The 21,338-nt window shown below is 50.3% G+C and overlaps 1 protein-coding gene across 1 annotated transcript; it reads left to right on the top strand.

Moving 5' to 3' along the window:
• Nucleotides 1-13,169: 13,169 nt before the first annotated feature.
• On the top strand, nucleotides 13,170-15,745 carry LOC119094628 (larval cuticle protein 65Ag1). Its single transcript, XM_037217713.1, has 3 exons — nucleotides 13,170-13,292; nucleotides 14,546-14,719; nucleotides 15,253-15,745. The coding sequence occupies exons 1-3, from the start codon at nucleotides 13,215-13,217 to the stop codon at nucleotides 15,496-15,498; spliced, it is 498 nt and encodes a 165-aa protein (XP_037073608.1). The 5' UTR covers nucleotides 13,170-13,214; the 3' UTR covers nucleotides 15,499-15,745.
• Nucleotides 15,746-21,338: the final 5,593 nt, after the last annotated feature.

Below are 21,338 nucleotides of genomic sequence, written 5' to 3'. Positions count from 1 at the left end.
AGCTTGGACGCCACGACCACGGGATCGAAATTTTGTTCTGGACCCATCTGCAAGACTTGTGCCGGAGAGGTTTGGGAGATAGACGTTGTGGCATTCAATCCCTAGTCGGGGCACGTGCCAAACCTGCCGGTCGACCTGATTCAGCCGCTGAGCACCAGCCAGCAGCTGCTCTACCTTCTGGCCTACGGCATTCCAAACGGCCCTGTCCGAAACGTGGCAGCCCAGCGGCGAATCGGACCATCGAAACAAGTCAGGTAACTATGAAAACACATTATCTTCGAATTTATAACAATGAGTGTTAAAGTCCATCAAGTATCATTTGATATTTCATGTGCTCAATGTTGAGCATTTACTTATTATCGTACCTTGTGCCGTAGTATGTCGCATCATTTGCTGGTTCGTTCATGCTTACTAGCATATTTGTTGATATGTATTCCGTCACATTTGAGGACTCTGGATATCGGCATAGTTACATACACTGAAGAGACGCAACAATATTTGTATGATCCAATGCTCAATTCGTAGCGCATTGTTCTAATATATTCACTTTTGTTTTCAGATGGTCGATGCTAGCCGTTGGTCTGATCCTAGTTCACATCTCTACCAAGACTTCCAGCAGAGCTCTTAAGAACCTCGTCCAGTGCGTGGTCGGCCACTCTGTATCCATATGGTCTGCCATCCGGCAAAGCAGCGGCTGCGACTTTGGCTTACGCAACTTGTTCCGGAGCATCGCGCTGCTCCGCGACCTGACGCAGCACGCATAGGCCACTGTGTAATCAGTCTTCCAGCGTAACGTGTACTGGGTCCGTCCGGAGCAGTTGCTGCTGGATATGGTGTGGGATGAGAACAGCATGGCCCGCGAAAAGGCGGTTCCGATCGTCGCGCCGCTCGTGAGCAGCAAACCGAGGACCTTCTTCAGCCCAGGGTCCTCGCCATCTCAGGGGAAAACTTCGAGGCCATGAGATACACCCAACTGACTCCCTGGCACGGATCCGTCACACAGCCTCCATCGCGAAACCTCAGCGATTGCGAGCTGCGGAACAAAGTGCAGACACCGCTGGACATCTTGCCCTATCTGGTTCGCACTAGGAGTACGACACAGCGCCGCACTGCTGAGGACGTCTGGGGCTGGAGTTGGAACTTCGGCAATATGTGGAGCCCAACTGCGAAGATATTTCTGCTACCGTACAATCTCTGTCAACACGTGTTTTGGGCTTCCAGTCCGTGAGTAGTTGCTGTTTGGGCCGGTGCATCGACTACAAAGGCTCGGCAAAGAGCAAGATGTGCATGGGGTCACCCTGCCCCCGCCCCCCCCCCCCCCTCTACGTCCGTGGTACAGGCTGCAGAAATTGCCCTATGTATTAAGTTGTACACCAGACAATATATTCTGAGTTGTATCCTATACACAGTTTCGTTTGCATCACGTGAGTTGTCTTAGAGAAGTGAAAGTCTAAAGCAATGCTAACCAGCATATTCGTACGAGTTCATACTCGACAGCACATAAAGTTTCCGCTAAAAGGCAATCAATCGGACAATGTCTGGTCCGCATATTACGCCTTAGGCCGGGACATTCTCGCACGACGGCTTAAGGAGCGCTCAGCAGCATCGTTCCTTTACGCAAAGGTATTTTGTGTCGCATGCCACCCACGACTTGGTGCTACCTGCGGCGATAGACGCCGCCCAGCGTTAGGTGACTGCAACGCCGGGCGTTGGTTTACGGCGATATTTTGATCGACCCGCGCCCCACGAATTGAAGTTTTTGGGAAGAATCTTTGCTATGCCGTGTACTTTTGGGCTGCAGCGCCAACGAGTTTCTTTGTCTCACTTGGTTTTGTTACTGATGACACGCTCTAATGTACACGTATTTTTCTCGTATTGTAATTCTTAGTCAGATGTGCACTGTATCATAGCAATGGTTGGCAATCTCTCCTCGTTTATTCCCTTGAAGACTGGTTGTCTGTAAACACTGTGGCTCGCTGTCTAAACAAAAACTAAATCTCTAGTAGAATGGACAGACAATCTTGAGTTTACTGCTGATGGGTATTGGGGATGTCAGTGGCCCTCCGAGAAATGGCCAACGGCGCTACAGTATAAAACAACGGTTGGATTTCAAGCTAATGATGATTGAACTAAGAAGGCTGAACCTCGAAACTCGACTATGTTGTACCCCAGTGAAATTTGAATAATACCCATTGGTCACCACTTGCATTTTTGGCTCCTTTGTTAGCTTTCCTTGAAAACGCCAGTCACAGTAAAATAAAAAATTTGGTCCAAATGAGGTGCTGGGATCCACTGTCAGTCACTACTGACACGATACTTTTTAAAACCTTGAACCTTGATCTTCGAGTGTTTCACATTCCGAGATCTTGAAGTGAGCATGGGATATCATGAAACAGGCTCACCTATAGCTGTTGCCATACTTGTAAGAAGACAAGATTGCTCTGGGCTCTGTTCAGTAAATGCGCTCCAATACACGTCATTGTTTGATTACCGCATCGTATCCTGCACAACATTCATTGAGAGCCAATTGACGGCCGTTGTATCGGGAAATAAAGCTCGCAGACACAAGATATGAATGACTCAGCCGTTACACTTTTTATTTGCCTTTATCACCGCAAGACTTATTAGATGGCACGATTTTGATGGCATTCTTATGATGTCATGAATACCAAGGTAGACTTCAAATACTCTTTCAAATTCCTTTCTAAAATCTTTGCGGCCTTTAAGCCCACCAACCAGATGGTGTTAGGTTTTAAGAAGGGTGTGGCCGTGAGCTGCATCAAAGGCTTTTTAATATTAACTTCAGTTCTCAATATATAGTAAATATAGATTCAGTTCTAAACCCCATACAAATGTGGAACACTCCCTTTAGCTGTGAACACCATAACTGAAGAAATCAAGAACATAACGCATTGCTTGACACATGTAAGAAATTCTGCGCGCCTTTGGCGCGCGTTGAACTGTTTTTTTTTAGTGCAAGTTTAAGTTATGCCGCCTCTTCACTTCGAAATTCTGCGTATACTCCTGCTCCCTTGGCAAGGCTTATGACGTCATTTGGGATTCTTTCCTGAAACCATAGCAATTCACCACTTCATTTATCTCACTCACTAAAAATCCGCTTCTGTTTGGAGACCCGAATTTTCATCGTCCTGTATGAGACTCGAGTCGTGCCTGCAGCAGGTCGACAACTGGTCATCTCCGCCTTTTGGAATTTTTTCTCTTCTACATCAAGTTCGTTTTGCACTCTACGGGCCGTGGCCATGCTAGCGTATGGGTCAGTTTTGCATCCACGGAGCTCTGGCACAGGACTGCGACGCTTATTAGTTTCGTTTCACGTCAAAGGAGCTGAGCATCGACTGGGACATGAAGCACACCGGAAACAACTGTATTAACCCCGTGTTGTGGACTTAGCATTGGCAGCTGACATGTCTCTTGAATCATCCTCAGTACTCCATGCGATTAGGCCCGTCCTCGGAGAAACAAATTCCATTGAAAGAATTGTGCATGCATGCGTGCATCTAAAATCCTCTCGTGAGGGACTTAAGCTTTCAATATATCACTTCGAGGAGCGTGTTCCTGCCCCAGTAACGTCAGCTGCGATGTCAGGATGCCGTCCAGGTAGACGCCATCGAACAGAAGCTTCGCTCCCCGGCTGGGCATTAGACAAGACATGAGTGTCCGATGGTGTACAAGCATGCTGTCATGTTTCATGCTGCGCTGGCTGTGCGTTTCGTTATTCGTGCTTAGGACGGCCATAACAGATTCCGGGTTAGCGCTGCGAGAACCTCGTGGGCTGGATACAGGGCACAAAGTTCGACGAACTGTTGGACTGGCATCCAGACCGATTTGTCCCGCAGCCCAAAGATGTGATTGCATTTTCTACGGTCAGCGACCGCTGGGGCTCTGAAGGGCAAAATTGCTGAATTTTGGTCGGAAGCGTCTGGTGGCCCGTTACCACTTGACTCACATTTGCGAGTCAGGGACGACTGTGGAGAGTGTTGTTGCCCTGGGACACGAGATGGCGCGGGAATAACAGGCTGACAGGCGCGCCGACGCAGCTGTGCTTAACAGCACCCACATGAGAATTTCAAGAGAAAAATTGCGAAAATCGGCATCTGATTTGCCGAAAAATTTGTCACCAAGACTCAAAGTGCGTGCGACAAGAAGGGGCTGTGAAAAGTGAAAAATTAAGCAGTGCATTCGTGTAGAGCGATTTATCGCAAGCGCGCATAAATTTCTCCACTCTCATAAGAACATCACATTTGCTATTCTCTCGTGCTAAGGACGGCCATATTCAAATTTTTAACATTTTTTATAATTTCCCATTCACACTTCACCTCCATTTCTCCACATTTTCATATTCACATTCTCTCCCTTTTGACGAATGCGCGTACTGCGCCACGCTCGTTCTAGCAGAGGATAGCTCCAAGTCCTTACCAAGGAGTAAGCAGTCCGTGTCAGGCCGGGCCTAACCCAGGCTGTGCCAGTTCTGTGTCAGGCCAGGCCTAACCCAGGCCGTGCCAGTTCTGTGTCAGGCCAGGCCTAACCCAGGCTGTGCCAGTTCTGTGTCAGGCCAGGCCTAACCCAGGCCGTGCCAGTTCTGTGTCAGGCCAGGCCTAACCCAGGCTGTGCCAGTTCTGTGTCAGGCCAGGCCTAACCCAGGCCGTGCCAGTTCTGTGTCAGGCCAGGCCTAACCCAGGCCGTGCCAGTTCTGTATCAGGCCAGGCCTAACCCAGGCCATGCCAGTTCTGTGTCAGGCCAGGCCTAACCCAGGCCATGCCAGTTCTGTGTCAGGCCAGGCCTAACCCAGGTCGTGCCAGTTCCGCAGCAATACACGACATCAGAATGTAGTCACCAATTATATCGAGGTCATATTAATTGCTTAATCAGATGTAAAAGGCAGTTATTCCCGCCATGGGCGGCAGTATCTTGCCATTTTGCATGTTGATGCGATCATCGTGAAAATCCGCAGGAAGGAGAATACAAAATTGCTCGGAGAACAAAAGTTGAATAAAATGAAACCAGCTGTCGTATTAAACCTTCATTGTTGTTTTATTTAGTTTGCGTGCCATCACTTCACGTTGGAATTGCCTTGTTAAGCGCGGTGCCGTAACTGGCAGAACGCACCCCACGTTGTTTCATCATTAGTCCTTTTGTCACAGCCCGCTTCTTGTCTTACGTCAGTAACGTAGCTTCCTAGTCCTTCCTCCTTTCTTTCTGTGTTACCGCGTTTGCCTTAATTGTTAATACCCATAACGGCCGACACAAACAACACGCTGTGTTGTGGATATGAGTGCTAAAGTGCAAATACAAATACCGTAAAGTTGCCATCGGCGAACGTCTGCAGCACGGGGTCCGTCGAGTAACGATGGCAGAAGCCGTGCGGTGTGAGCAAGAGGTGATGGCTACAGGACCGACATTGGAAAAGCTGTCGCTTGATGATGTGATCCACCATGTTGGGTTTGACAGGTTGGATGGCGCGGAGGCTTGAATGAGCGCGTGTCCCTGTTTTTTTTTTTAAAGATTTGGCGGATGCTTGTGTGTCTGCGATGACCGGGCACATCGCACTGAGTTGGACAAGAATCGTCCATGTGCATGGTTACCTCCCAGATCCTAGGGAGCATTCCCTTAGTACCCGGATGCAGAAACCATCCGAGCCGCGGGCGGCCGAGCTACGCATGATCGAAATAGCGCATCTCAGAACGTCAAGGTTGAGTGGTGGCGCAGCGGCGTAACGCAGGTCCCTTACGCTGGGGGTGGCTCCCGACAGATGGGACCAAGCCCCGGCGAGAGACATCGCCCGCGGCCCTTGGTCCCGCGCACACAAGAGAAGCCTTTGAGCTCGTGCCCAGTCAGCTGAGGAGAGGCGTGTGCTTCGTTCGCGCTTGCCCACCGCAGCACTACGAACTCTGCGCCAAACCGCATGTCTCTCTTACGCCCTGATGCATGCCAGGATAGCAGGGCGCATGTCCGGATGCGGCTCAGGCCACGCTCTTTGACCGATCTGTTGCCCGTTCCCTCGGAGAGCAGCGCAGCGCTTAGCCAAGCGGCCCACGTGCTGCCGTAGCGAGACGCTGCTCGCGGCTCCGCACGGCGAACGCGCTCTCACGGGCTGGCGCTAGGCGATCATAAACGGTCCCGCTGAGAGAGCACTGCTGGCGTTCGCATGGCTACGCGCTCGCAACGACAGCGCTGGCGATCATAACGGTCCACGCTGAGAGGTGCAGCTGCTCGCGCTCCGAATGGCGACGCGCTTCGCCGTGACCGGCGCTGGCGATCATAACGGTCCCGGAGCGAGGGGCACTGCATGGCGTGCCTGCATGGCGACGCGCTTCGCACGGAACCGGCGCTGGCGAATCATAAACGGTCCCGGAGCGAGGACAGCTGCTGGGGCCCCGCATGGTAACGCGCTTCGCACGGACCGGCGCTGGCGAATCATAACTGTCCGGAGCGAGGGCAGCTGCTGGCGTTCCACATGGTATCGCGCTTCGCACGGACCGGCGCTGGCGAATCATAAACGTGCAGTCAAATATAGGAACTGTCGATAACTCGCAAGGAGAACACGGAACTCATGATCTAGCAGTATGTGCTGATTTTTAACTGTCTTGCAATATTTTCAATGCTGCCGTTTTCGAATTTTGATTGGCTGTAGTTCTGCTGCGACCATTTTGCGGGAAGTCTGACTTACGCATAGTTGACTTCGTGATGGTATGAAACCAATTGCTCATCGCCAAATCGCAAGAAGCACGCACTATTATCACGGACGGCAACGGAATAAGGAGCCACCAATGCGAGGGAGACTCACCATGATTCACCAACGCTGAGGGTGTCGTCTTCCGTGGGTAAGAGTCGCAACTGGAGTGACCTGACTTTACAGGCTACGACCCTGAGCAACGCGTAGATGACCATTGGGCTCTCCCGCCATGCACCAGACAATGCACCATGTTTTATACACACACACACACACACACACACACACACACACACACACACACACACACACACACACACACACACCACACACACACACACACACACACACACACACACACACATATATATATATGTATATATATATATATATATATATATATATATATATATATATATATATACATACATTTATGTGTGTGTATGTATATATGTACATAACTTACCCCCTGCTTCCCACTGAGAGTGTGTTGGGTTGTCCGCCCGGCCGTCCCCGCACGTGGACCCAATTCCCCCTGCCCATGTTGGATGTCCTGGCCGGCTGGGCTCACAGGCATTAACGACACAGGTTCTAGAGAGCAGTGACGGTGCCGACAGTGTTTAGAGAGCGACGTTCAGTGCTAGCTGACTAGCGTTACCGCATATCGAAATACTGACCTTGGTTCCGGACATGATTCGTCCATGCAAGCATTCTTGAACCGTTGATGATTCACATTCGTTCATGCAAACAAAAACGTTAGTTTTTTGTTAGTTAGGTACAACCAAGTTAAGTTCAGTCGTCAAACTGTACAGAGTCTAAGTTAGATGGTCGAAATTTTTGGGAGCATAAGAACTCAAGCGGCAAAACACGTGCTGCATAGAAGGACTTACTATCCGCACTGGTGGTAACGGTCGTCCCTAATTAAGATGAAGGGTGACTGGGGGGTTGGTCTGCTTGCTTATTTCCAGTGGCGATCTTTGTATCGCGACAACCTCCAGAAGATAAGGCCTCTTTCTGTTTGATGATGATGTTTTGATGCCTGTGTTCCTGGTGAGGTCGTAGTCTGAGGTGGGGTTCCGACCGTGTTCTTTTCTTATGTGCCCTTTTGGAGCAGCGTCAGCCAGCTGCGCCGTCAACCGCCCTGAAAGTGTGATGGTAGTGACATCAACGTAATTTGACTACTTAGGAGTCTGCAATCTCCTATGTCACAACAGAACTGTTTATTTGGTACGTTGGTATACTACGTTGGTTCGTTTCAAGGGGTCAGATTTGTCCATGAGGTCATTTCTTATAAGTTGGTTGACCTTCATGTTTTTGTAGCAGATGGTGGGTGTTATCTTGTCGTCCTGGCTTGACGTTGGCTTGAGGCTTGACGTTGTCAAGTATTATTTTCTTCAAGATACGCTCGTCTGTCTTATAAAAACCAGGCATTTGATTCTGATAGCACGGTTTGATTTGATTTAGCTGATATTTGATGGCGGCAGTTTTGTCTGATATCATACGTGCGGCAAAATATATCGAAATATAGCATACATATATATATATATATATATATATATATATATATATATATATACTGACGAGTTCTACTCAATTTGCGCAAGAAATTTCTACATGAGCTTTCGGAATGTATGGTTACGGCCAGCTTTGATGCTTGGAACCTTTTTAAAAATATTCCGCAGAAGGGATCTCTAGCCATTTGCGTGAAAAGTTTGTGTCCGGGCTTTCGAGCTGTCCGGGCTTGCGAGCTGTCTGGGCTTCCGAGCTGTCTGTGCTTGCGAGCTGTCCGGGCTTGCGAGGTGTCCGGGCTTGCGAGCTGTCTGGGCTTCCGAGCTGTCTGTTCTTCCGAGCTGTCTGGGCTTTCGAGCTGTCCGGGCTTGCGAGCTGTCTGTGCTTCCGAGCTGTCTGTGCTTCCGAGCTGTCCGGGCTTGCAAGCTGTCCGGGCTTTCGAGCTGTCTGTGCTTGCGAGCTGTCTGGGCTTCCGAGCTGTCCGGGCTTCCGAGCTGTCCGGGCTTCCGAGCTGTTCGGGCTACGTTCATGGGCTTTACTGCGGCTTGTTTCCGCTCTATACTGAAACTCGCTGTCACGAACTCCTTCCTTATCTTCAAAGGCAAACTGCATGAACAAACAGAAGGCGTGGGGCTGGGACCTCCAATTGGACCCACTTTTGCCAATATCTTTACGTGCTTTCACGATAACCAGTGACTATGCACCTGCCCCCCCCCCCCCTCCCCTAACATTCGAACAGCACTCTATCGGCGATAGATTGACGTCGCCTGTCTGTTGTTTCGACAGAGTTTGCATACTGAGCAATTTCTCACTTCTTTTAACGTCCAACATTCTAGCATGCAGTCAACGAAGGAGCGGAAGAATGAAATTGGCTGTTTGCCTTTCCTGAATGTGCGAGTTCGAAAGCTACAAGGCAAATTTGCAACCTCTGTCTATAAATTGCCCACGTTCACTGGTCTTTGACTGAGCCTTTTCTCATTTATTCCCGAGTTTTTTTATTTTCACATTCACATTACATTCACATCACATTACATTTACATTACATTCCCTATGTGGTATAAAAACGGGTATTTACAGCGCTTTCCATTGAAGTTCCAATTATTAACTAAAAAAACAACAACAAAAGCCCCACCGCTCACGAAGGCCTAAGGCTGAATTAGTATTTAACGCTGCCTTTTTTGGAAAACAGTCGATACAAGTAAAAAATGAGATTGCCAGCCTGTTACTAGGTTTTCAGCCTGTTCTGTCCCCTAGAATCATATCAGTGAACTGTTGGACCTTTCTTTTAGCTAAAAGACAAGCTTCCCAAATGTTCTGTCTCCGCAGTCCTTCATGAACACTGCTGCGCTCCGTGTGGAACATCTTAGGTGGGCTCAATCCTTCGTAATTTGCACTGCAGAGTGCAGCAACATTTGGAAAGGTCTGACCGTGCAGGTAGCATTCTGTCTAACCGAGGCCCTTTGCCCATTACAAGACCAGTCATTTTCGTGTGCTATTCACTTTAACATTGAAAACTATCCCGTGTTAGGACGTTGCAGTAATGCTCTCGATCTTAGGATTTTTGAATTACTTCATATTCACCATAATGCCGTCATTGGGGTCTATACATTCTTTGCAAGTAATAAGGCAGCCCTTTTCGTACCGAGTCAAAAGGATATTTCGTCGCGTGATTTCTGTATTTTTTTAAACTGTTCTGCTTATGCGCGAAGATGTCGTGTTAAATTGTGTTAACTGTGACCGTTGTCATGTCTAGCGACATTGGTTGAATGTTCTAGCATTGCATTGTGAATTGATTGAACTTCTGCTATAGTACTCGTCCTGATGATGATACGCATGCTCGAAACGTTGATAACTAATACATAATGAGTATTGACCAGTGGTTATGCCAAACATTGTTGTCGCGTCCTCTTGCTTGCCAAGGATTGTCCAGAGAGGCAGATAGAGAGAGAATAGAGAGATAGAGAAGAGAACGAGAGGAGAGAGAGAAGAGAGATAGAGAGAGGAGAGAGAGAGAGAGGAGAGTAGAGAGAGAAGAGTAGAGAGAGAGAGCGATAGAGAGAGAGAGATGAGAGAGAGATGAGAGCGACAGAGAGAGAGAAAGAGGAGAGAGGAGAGAGAGATAGCGAAGAGAGAGAGAGAGAGGAGAGAGAGAGAGGAGAGAGGGAGAGCGAGAGGAAGGAGAGACTAAGAGAGAGAAGAGAAAGAGAGCGAGAAAGGAGAGAGAGAGAAGAAGAGAGAGAAAAGAGAGAGAAGAGAGAGAGAGAAAGGAGGAGCGAGAGAGAGAAGAGAGAGAGAGAGAGAAGAGAGAGAGAAGAGAGAGAGAGCGAGAGAGAGAGAGAGAAAGAGAGAGATAGAGAAGAGAGAGAGGAGAATGAGAGAGAAGAGAGAAGAGAGAGAAGGAAGAGAGAGCGAGAAGAGAGCGAGAGAGAGAGAAGAGAGAGAGAGAAGCGAGAGAGAGGAGAGATAAGAGAGAAGAGCGCGAAGAGAGAGAGAGAGAAGAGAGAGAGAGGAGAGAGAAGGAGAAGAGAGAGAGAAGAGAGAGAGAGAGACGAGAGAGAAGAGAGAGAGGAAGAAGAAGAGAAGAGGAGAGAGAGATAAGAAAGAAGAGACACGAGGAGAGAGAGAGAGAGAGAGCGAGAGAGAGAGAGAGAGGAGAGAGGAGAGAAGAGAGAGAGAGAAGAGAAGAGAAAGAAGAAGAGAGAGTTTATTCAGAGCTTCGTAACCTGCCTGCAACGCTTGCCTTTTAGCCTTCCTGCGGTGGGCAGGTGGGTTTAAGGCGCTCCGTCACCGGCTTTTACCCTTGGCTGAAATGGCCTGTGGCCGGTGATATCGGCCGCGGATTCTCCCACTGAGCCGGAATTTCACGATCGGACAGTGGGATCAGGGGTCAGGGCTCAGGGGTCAGGGCTCAGGGGCCAGGGCTCAGGAGTCAGGGCTCAGGGGTCAGGGCGCACATAGCGAGCTCTGCTTACCGTTGACTTTAATTCCAAATCTATCGTATCAAAATATCTAGACTAAATTTACATACGATGTACAGAAGAGTGCTGCAATTGCAACATTGCAGAACCATGAGGAAAACTCGAAGTAAAAAAAACTATTCATTGGCCCATCCCAAGCTGGAACTCGCATGTTGTGGACCAGCCGGTTCAATGATAAGTGCGACATTCTGAATTCTTTGCGCAACTTTTTCACGGTAATTATATAATATTCTGCGAAATGCGGTAGGTAATGAAATGAAATCCGGTTGGTTAAACGTCATAGTCACCTCCATACACGATCCAAATTTGACTAAGATCCGGTACCTGTTTCCGGACTTATTCAATTTTCAATATCTTCCATGGGCATTACGTTAGCAACGCACCGTTAAGAATAGTGACAGAAAAGTACTGAAAGAACCAAAAGAATCGACTCATTCAATCAATCAAAATCAGCCGACTAAAACAAGCGTTCCGGGTGAAGCCTCACTAGCGACCAGAGTATCTCCACCTTGCTGTTATATATATATATATATATATATATATATATATATATATATATATATATATACATATCATCGTCATCGTGTACATAATGGTGGCTTTAGGGTGCGTCGGATGCATTGGTTATTCGCGTCCAGAACCTCGCAGTTTGAATGGCGTGGGCACGGACCTTGACGGATGACGATGGGGATCAGTTCTGCGTGATAGCGGCCACCTCGCGTGCCCGAGAAGTGCATTTTGACGATACAAGTTCAGAGTTCTTATAACGACCGTTATCGATCTTTAATATGGCAAAGGGTTTCGGTTTAGAAAAGTTGCTAAGTAAGCGTTAGTTACATTGTCAATCCTGACCAGACCGTTACAACGTTGACCAAGCACCAGTAAACGGTTGGAGATTGCATGATCAAATTTGAATCCGTGGCATGAGATCCGCCTAAAACTAAAATACAAAGGCACGGAGAAAGTGAGCTGTGTTCACAATGTCCGCGAACGTTTGGCTGATGTTCAAATCAGTATCTAGCGATATATTCAAAGTTGATAACAGTCAGCATAATACCTCGAAACTCATAATGCGAAAAGATGGAGTCACAAAACATTCCCTACACCAGCATCAAATGCATATTAAGATTCATCTCGAAGATAACCGACGTTCTACACCGTAGGAGATGCTAATTAAGCGACATCATCTTGCAAATCTAACGCGCATAAAAGACGGAAAATGTTCCCAATCTGTGCGAACGTTGCAAGCAAGCAGATACCAAAATCATATACATGGTTGCCTAAAAAATGTGCTGTCTATTGCCAGATCGACTAGCTAGACGGACGGCGCAGCGTGGCGCACCAGCAAACGATTGGTAAAACATAGTCAAATTGATATCAGTGGCATGAGACCAACCATAAATCGGTGCACAAATATGGGGCGATTAAGACAAAATGGAAATCCCTCGTCGTCCAATCGTCTTCCAATTCATGACTTGACGACAGGACGACGAGGGATTTCAAAACATGACGACAGGGTAATACAGGAGATGTCATTTGTTTTAGTTTTCGCTTAGCTTTTTTCCACTAGCCACGCTGCCGATCATTTCGTATGAGAGCTTGACGGTGAAGTGAGGACCGCTCATTAGTATCCCATCAACATTAGGGCGCCTGTTGATAACTGATGGCGCGAATCGCCTTTGCTTAGGAGCGCGGACATATAAAAGGGGAGACGATCCCGCAGAGGGCCGCCGCGTAGGGTGCGGTGGCAAATCTCTTCCACCCGCGGCCAGTTCGCTGACGCAGGACTGAACGCGGACGTTTGGCCGCGCCGCAGCAAGTCAGCCGGCGTTCGGCAAACTGCCATCGCACCCGTCCGAAGCGCGCCGGTGCCGTACCGGGAACACCGCACCTGAGCGGTCCTGAGAGTCGTCCTGGAACCCCGACCGGTCTGGCCGCGAGATAAGAGCTACTGACTCAGGCCCGTGCAGTGGCGTGACGCCGCTAGCAGAGGGTCGCAGCCGGAACCGGTTCCGTATTTAAGACTCAGCCGGAGGATGGTGCTGCGTCAGTTGACACTGGAGCGGTCCGCAGGTCGCAGGTCTCGCCGCAGCTCTACCCGAAACATGCATCTCGTGAGTACGCTGGCGTGGCTGGCGTGGTCTGGGCTGCTTAATGCGGCGGGGTTGTCGTGAGTGCATGAGCGTTCAAATATGCGCGTTTTGCGGTTTAAGTAGTAATATTCAAAGTTACCGAAGTACCTTTGGTGCTATGATATACTTTTTCTGATTGTATTATTATTCCCGTGAGCACCCGATTCCGTTAACTGGTCCGGTTTTAGGCTTGCATCTCATACACAATGGACGCTTTCATTTTCACCCTTTCCACAAGATGCCATGCTTGTAATTCTGTTCTATTTCAATTTTGTGTGTATTTTTGTGTACAACATTTGAACTGATGAACAATTGCAAGCATTCTGACGGCTGGCGAGCTTATTGCCGCAGACTTGAAGTAACTACGCATAAGTTATGAGCCTTTAAACAGACGCGCTTGTGAGCAACACACATTTGTTCCGAATTCTCATGATCTTAACTTTCATCCGAGCCCAGCGCTGATGGAAGGCATGCATGCCGGTGAGCTTTGCCACTATCCCCCAACGGTAACAACACTTCTAAGGCGTCATTTGCCACTATCCCCCAACGGTAACAACGCTTCTAAGGCGTCATTTGCCACCATCCCCCAACGGTAACAACGCCTCTAAGGCGTCATTTGCCACCATCCCCCACCAGTAACAACACTTTGAAGGCGTCATTTGACTGCCATACCAACGTTACCTACGCCCTGACGACAAAATGTTCCCTACTTTCACTCGTCATTGACGTTGGTCCTCGAGGCTATGCATGCCAGATAACCTCGTTCCTGTCTCGCCGACTGGCGGGTGATTGCTCTAAACCCGAGCTCGACAGCACGCCATCTCGTGGGCCGTCAGGCGGTGTTTGCTGCCTTTGTTACCCTTGCTACCCTGGTTACCCTGGCTGCCCTGGCTGCCCTGGCCGCCCTGGTTACCCTGGCTGCCCTGGCTACCCTGGCTGCCCTGGCTGCCTTGGTTGCTTCCCGCCACCAGCACGCTGCAGGCTCTGTTCAGACGGTTTTAAGCCTTGCCCTTTCGGCTTCAGGCTGTGTTTGCCGCCCTGGCCGCCCTGGCCGTCGCCGAGCCTCAGGCCCTCAACGACGAACACGGCAATGTTTTCGGACAGACACAGCCTCAGGTACTTGTTCTAAATCTGCATTCAACGATGGCGACAAGGACATTTACACACACGGATGTGAGGAGGACAGGATAGGACAGGACAGCAGGTACTTACACAGCTTCACTTTTGTCGCTCAGGTTGTGTTCGCCGCCCTGGCCGCCCTGGCCGCCGCCGCGCCTCAGGCTCAGTTCGATGAGTACGGCAATGTCATCGAGCAGAAGCAGCCGGAGATTCGCATTGTTAACCAGTACTTCGAACAAGACGGCAAGGGCAACTACGAGTATGGTTACGAGCAGGACAACGGACAGAAGGTATGTGTGCAGACAACGAGAGGGCTGGTATGAAGGATGCAGTACTGATAATTGTGATGTCATCACGTCTTGACGAGGAAATGCCCGTTGACTAAGTATTACTTTTGCTGTTTTTACCCCACTTAAAGGAATCATATTTCGGTTTATCACTGCCGACAATAAGAATACAAACTAACGTACGCTGTCTGCGTTTTCATTAAGCGCAGATATCATTTTGATCGAAAGCACCTATAGAAAAGGATACTAAAAATGTGCTTCAGTGAGCAAACACGTGGTCATAAGTCCATGAGGGATGGGGAGCCGAGCAATGCGTGCTGAACGCTGGTGCTGCAGCTGCTTAGAACAGAGCCTGGCATTGACTTTGTGACTGTCTGACTGCGTGACATGGCATTGACTGTGTGACTTATGCCGAGCTTGACGATATCTGACTGCGCGAGTGAGCTGCCTGCCGCTCCGTGTGAGCGCCTCCCCCGGTGTCGGTGGCGTGCCACGCAGCCCCAGCTGTCGCCCCAGCTGACAGCTGCGCCCCGCAGGTGGAGGAGGTGGGCCGCAGCTACCCTGGCTCGGAGCCGGAGACGGGCAGCATCAGCAAGGAGGGCAGCTTCGAGTACGTCGGACCCGACCAGCGGACGTACCGCGTTGACTATCGCGCCGACGAAGGCGGCTTCCAGCCTGAGGCTGACCACCTGCCCGTGGGGCCCGACCAGATCCCCGAGTACGAGCAGCTGCGCCAGGAGCACCCCGAGCTCTTCGTCGGCGCCTTCTGGCTCAACAACTAGGCCGGCTGATGGCGGCCGGCGCTGACGGAGGGACGGGCGAGAGGAGCGCGCCGGTGGCGGCTGCCCGGAAGTGGGAGTGAGACGCGGGCCGCCGCGACCGTGGCCTCCAGCCTAGCGCTGGCGAGGGCGCGGCAGTCGGAGGAGCCGCCGTGTGCGAGAGCGCACGGACGGACGGAACATATCAGTTGGAACTTTGATGCGATGATGAGGCGTTCGTCTTAAATAATACAGATTATTTTCTCCACTCGTGCAGTGATAAGACGTTAACGTGAAATGAAGCAAACCAACGGAGATATTGGAAAACAGAAGCTAAGGATAGGGAGTGAAAGGGAAGAGAAAACAATTGGAACGACAACAAATTGTTGTCGAAATAACACAATTTTCAGTTTTAAAATAAACGGAGTACGGGCATGGAGTGAAATGAGTGAAATTACTTGCAGTAAGCCCTGAGCGGGCCGGTTAAACCAATCTGACCTGTCCTGCATTTCTGTTGCTCTCTAGTGTTTGTCTTTGGTATTCGCCTATCCACCTTTTCTTATTCGCCTTCTCACTAGCCTTGCCCGCGAGTCGTTGGATGGCTCCCTTAAATGCACAACACCTACTGGCCACCACACGACCGTGACCTTCCAGCTGCACCTGCACACATCAGGGCGCTCCACCTCCCCCAGTGTCTGCCGTCGCGTCCCCCCGCCGCTGCCAGGCCTCCGCTGGTGTAATCTGCCGCCCGCGGCGGGCGGAAGGTCCGGGTCGCCCCCGCCGCCCCCCCCCCCCCCTCCCCACTGCGGTCCGCTGTGGTGCGGCAGGCGGCTGGGTGCTGGAGAGAGGAGCGGTGTCAAGGTCAGGGGGGAGGGGCGGGGTGAAGGTCGCCCGGCGTGGGCAGTTTCGCGCGGGATGCCGATTTACAGCGCACGACGAAGGGTAATGACGCGGTCGGACGCGCGAGCAAAACTCCGGAGATGCAGTGGATGGTCGAGTGGGCTGCGATCGCGACCACTGCTAAGTACTTCGTATAGCGAATAGACGCTTCGCAAGCTGCCGACGGATCGCGTCTGTCTTGCCTGTCCGAAGAGTGCATGTATGATCCATGGCATCAGAGAAGGGCAGTTACGCCCTTTCCCTCTATTTGGCTGCGTCTCTGAGGGCTCATCTCTCCCGTACCAATCTGAAAAGGCGGGTAGTATATCTGGGACGAATACGGGGACCGTGAAGCAGAGAACGCGAAGCCAGGAGAAACGAAGGCCTTGAACAGAAGGCCCGTACCTAATTGCATAGTCAGTGAGCTGTGCACGTGCTTGACCGCTGCGGCCGGGTCCGTGACAGATAGTGAACACGTGCTCGGCCTCGCCCTCGAGGTAAGTCCAACCTGGGACGAGGGCTCGACCAGCCTGCCAGCCCGCCGGTGAGACCCGCCCCCTACTGCGCCATACACGGTCTTAAACGCGGCCATTCTGCCGGACCTCTGCCGGATGCGGTGCTGCGCAGAAAGCTTCGTCGGCCGGGAAGCCTCTGAAGCTCCGCGGCAGACCTGTGATATGACCGTTGGTGAGGGTGGGCAGACCTGTGACATGACTGTTGGTGAGGGTGGGAAGACGTGTGATATGACCGCTGGTGAGGGTGGGGAGACCTGTGACATGGCCGTTGGTGAGGGTGTGCCGACCTGTGATTTTACTGTTGGTGAGGGTGGGCAGACCTGTGATTTGACTGTTGGGGAGGGTGGAAAGACCTGTGATGTGACTGTTGGTGAGGACGGAGCCGATGGTCCAACATGCGACAAGCTGCAAATGAATACGGATAACCATGGGGTGGTGCAGCTAAGGAGAGCGTAAAAACGCGGGACAGACCATGTCCAGATCGGCATGCACTGTGTACTGGGATGCAGGATCGCTTAATCAGAAATCCAGCTTATGGGGAATGCAGGAATCCAGCTTACATCACAAAAGGAAACGCAGTGGCGTGTAGTCAGGAGCGGTGCTACTGACCATCTCTGAGAGGAGGGGTGGGGGGGGGGGGGGGAGGGCAAGCCGATCTAGAACCTCCTAATCAGAGCTGAGGGCGTCTAATTCGGACCCATATCTATTTTCCCCTCGGATTTCGCCCATTTCCTTAAAAGGATCTCCTTCTTAGGTAGATAAAGTTGAACAAAACCTCTTGGCCTGGTGAGACAATCGGTCCTTTCAAAAAATCCTTTTGAGCAGGAGAGGCTCCCTGTGTTTTACCCGCGGCGTTCCAAGGATCTAATGTGATCTCTGGACCGTTTGGGGCCCGCTGTCAACCAGCGCGGCCCAATGTTGGCCAGTTGGGGCCCCTTGCGAGACAGGCATTATGTTTGCTTCGCTCTGAGTGTTCGACTCCGGAACGAAGAGAAGAAGCTGGAGTCTGAAAGAGAATAGCATCATGTGGATTCGGTTTCGCCGACGGGTTTCCTTCCTCGAGTCCAACGTCCTATCCGCCGCTAGACAGTCGTTCAGCACATTACAGGGCACCTAGCATGGAGCGCCGGATGATTCGTCTTCCAAGGCAGCTGCCTGTTCCTATTCATATTCAGATTTAGATCGATAAAAAACCCGGTAATTTGAATAATGGTATGCTGATAGGCATATTTCGTAGGCATTGTGAGAGAGATCGCAGGAAGTCTGATTCGTGACATGCCGATGATACGATTCCAATGTCATTGCGCATGCCAACAGGAAGACTCGCGTTTAAGAGAGGTCAACACTGAGCAGTTTTGGAATAAGAGATGAGTATCAACTGGAAACGCACCACACATAGTGCACACAGTGGAAAGGAGCAAGCAGAGAATGTGCGTTGTGTTGTTCGCTACGCTTATACTTGATCGAGCGCTCGAGGTGCGGCCGACCTGACTTAGTGCTCACGCTGCAAATAGCCGGCCTTCAAGGTATGAGAGTGTGCTGGTTAGAAAATATATCAGCCGGCCGATGAAGTATGCTATGAAATATTTATGGTCCCCGGCAAATGTAACTTAAAACGAAGAGCATTAACGTAGAAACGTAAGGAACGTAAACATCAACAAAACGAGTGCCCTCTTAAAACAGCCAATAGAGCATACAATGTGATTAATCCCACCAAAGACCATAGAAAATGGTAAAAACATTGAGCAACTCCATGAGTAACATGGAGCATAACATGAAACTAACACATCAACAAAAGAGCTCACAATGCCGAAAAAACTAGGACGTCACGACCTTTGGTACGTGAATCAGGACCGGACGACCTGACATGACAGGCGAATCAGGACCGGACGACCTGACATGACAGGCGAATCAGGACCGGACGACCTGACATGACAGGCGAATCAGGACCGGACGACCCTGGCATGACAAGCGAAGAAGTGCTCGGGCTCTTCCTTCGAGAACTGAAATGCAACCTGAAATATGCAACGGTTTTGTTTTATTCGCAGTCGAGCGCCTCCGATCCGTAATGATCATTCCGACGCAATGAGATGAAGGGGAGAAACGAGTGGTAAAGCGCAACTGCGCCCATCATGGAGGCCTCTGCTATCAAGCATGAACCGGCACAGGGACCCTTCTTTGGGTTTGTGCGGTCGCCCGGGCGGGGCTCCCACGGGGCGGCCGGGAGGCCGGCTCACGGCTGACGACAGCGGCTTGCCCCCGTGATGAGGAGACGTGACAGGAATCAAGGATGAAAGGATGAGTGGCCGGAAAGCAGGGCGGACTGATTGCATTTGTAGCGGTGTTAGGTAATGCTGGCCGTGCCGCTCCGGCCGTGCGGTACGCCCTGGCCGGCCCTTCAAGGGTCACCGTTCCCCGGCCACCGCGGGTCTTGCCTGGATGGGTTGCCTGCGTTAATTCGCGCATTGTTGGTCACATACACTGGTCGCATACATATGGTAGCACAGATTACGAGCGTGTGCAGGGTTGCACTGAAAGTCTGAGAGTGATGCAAGTTACGCTGAAACCTTTGGCTGCTCCTGATGGCGCAAACTTGTGATTTTCGTTAACAAATGCCATCAGATGAATACAATTCGTTCGACGCATTTGATTGAGGCTTTGAACGTGATTGAGCCCATCCGTTTAGACAGGTCCGTTTAGACAGGGGGTGATTGATGCAACGCCCTGAGGTGTTTTGAGAATACCTTTACAACATGTCGTGCAATCGCGTACAAATGTTCAGTTCCCTATGGGGCATCCATTGAACATGCTCTGACACCAAAAACATTTTCCCAGCCTTTGTGGTTTCGGAGCAACGATGATCTACGAGAAACACTGCTCGGCAATTTACGGTCTGAACGGGCAGCGGGCGGAGACGGCGATATGGCGGAACACGCGCGGCGGATAAAACATGAAAAAGTGAAACTCGATGGGAAGCTCGACATTTGACCGTGCATGATGGTGTCAGTTATTGGCCTGACAGCATACTAACGAGTACCAATCGCAAGGTCCCGTTGAGGCCAATCTACCTGTCTTTTTGGCAGAGCTCTATCTTAACTTCTTTGTAAACAGCAATGGGAGTCGCATTAACCCTCCTTATCAGTCCGCGTTATGAAAAACGGAGGATCAGGGCGAGGGTCAAAATGCCAAATAGACATTATTAGCCTGCTTCGACCGATGTGATTCGGTTTTTCACCTCTTAAATATTGTGCGGTTCTCCTCTCACAAGAAAAGGAAATAAAATCAGGGATTTGCACAGGGACAGATGGACACAGGGGTTTGCAAATGGCAAAGGGGAGGGATTAGCGCCACACAACTGAAACACTTTTCACTGACAACCTCGGTTGGCACGGCACAGTTTTTTTGGGTTAGTGCGGAAAACTTTTGGGGCAATATGAACAGAGACTGCAAAAATTGAAGTTCGTCAAAAGCGTGGCTGAGTGGGTCGGGCTGCCTAAGCTCAAATGTCGCAATGAGTTGCGGGTAAGACTTGATCGGCAGTGGATTTGTTTTGAATATAATAGCAACTTACACGGCCTGGCCCAGCCCCGTCCGGTCAGGTCGGGCCGGCCAGCATGGTTTCTATAATGTAATATCTCTGAATACACTGGCCGCTGGCTCACGAAGTTTTGAGTAACAAGAAGCGCTGACTTGGAAACGTTTTCATACAAGTGCGAATGCGCAAGTTCGTAGCAGGCGAAGAAAACAAGTGCAGACAAAACTATCTGATCTAACAGTTCTTTTATAACAGACAGTTTTTGCTGCGGCATTGCAATCTCACCATTGTTTTTACCTTCTCCGTGCCATTAAAATGGACAAGGCTTTATTTTCCGTGGAAAAAAACGTGAGTAAAACGGATCAAGCCGGGCTCGAATTTCGACAGTCCGGCGTCAGCAGCGCGACCCTGGCAAATATTAATAGGGAAGGACGCGGCCGATCGCCGTGACGAAAGTGTGAATAGGTATAAATAGATCAGGACCTGATATCGTGTGCAAAACAAGAATTCTTCAATTTTGTGACAGTTTGAAGCATTGATATCTTATGGACACAAAATTATTTCCAACGTCGGCGGCCCTTTAACTGCAGTCATCAACACCAAGAAGTCGTATCATATCTCAACAAGCAGAGCAGTCCAAAATGTGAAACCGACGGCACAGTGTGCGTGGATGTATCTGCGGCGTGGATGCGGATCTGCACGTGGATGTATCTGCAGCGTGGATGTGGACCTACACGTGGACGAATCTGAAGCTCACGGACGCTTTCAAGCCGTCCGACCCATGTGTGTGTTAGTGAGCGATCAGAGTGCAACCCGCGTTACTTTCTTCGAGACAAGTCCCTGACACTGGACACTGTGGCCTAAACCAGGGAGGACTAACCAGCGAAAACGGCACTGGTGTGTGGTGTTGTTAAAGTTAGTCAAGATTAACGAAA

This window comes from Pollicipes pollicipes, unplaced genomic scaffold, assembly GCF_011947565.3.
Source record: "Pollicipes pollicipes isolate AB1234 unplaced genomic scaffold, Ppol_2.1 Scaffold_4002;HRSCAF=4701_pilon_pilon_pilon, whole genome shotgun sequence".
Taxonomy (NCBI): Eukaryota; Metazoa; Arthropoda; class Thecostraca; order Pollicipedomorpha; family Pollicipedidae; genus Pollicipes; species Pollicipes pollicipes.
The sequence above is the reverse complement of the archived record's forward strand: the minus strand, read 5'-3'. Positions and strand labels throughout refer to the sequence as shown.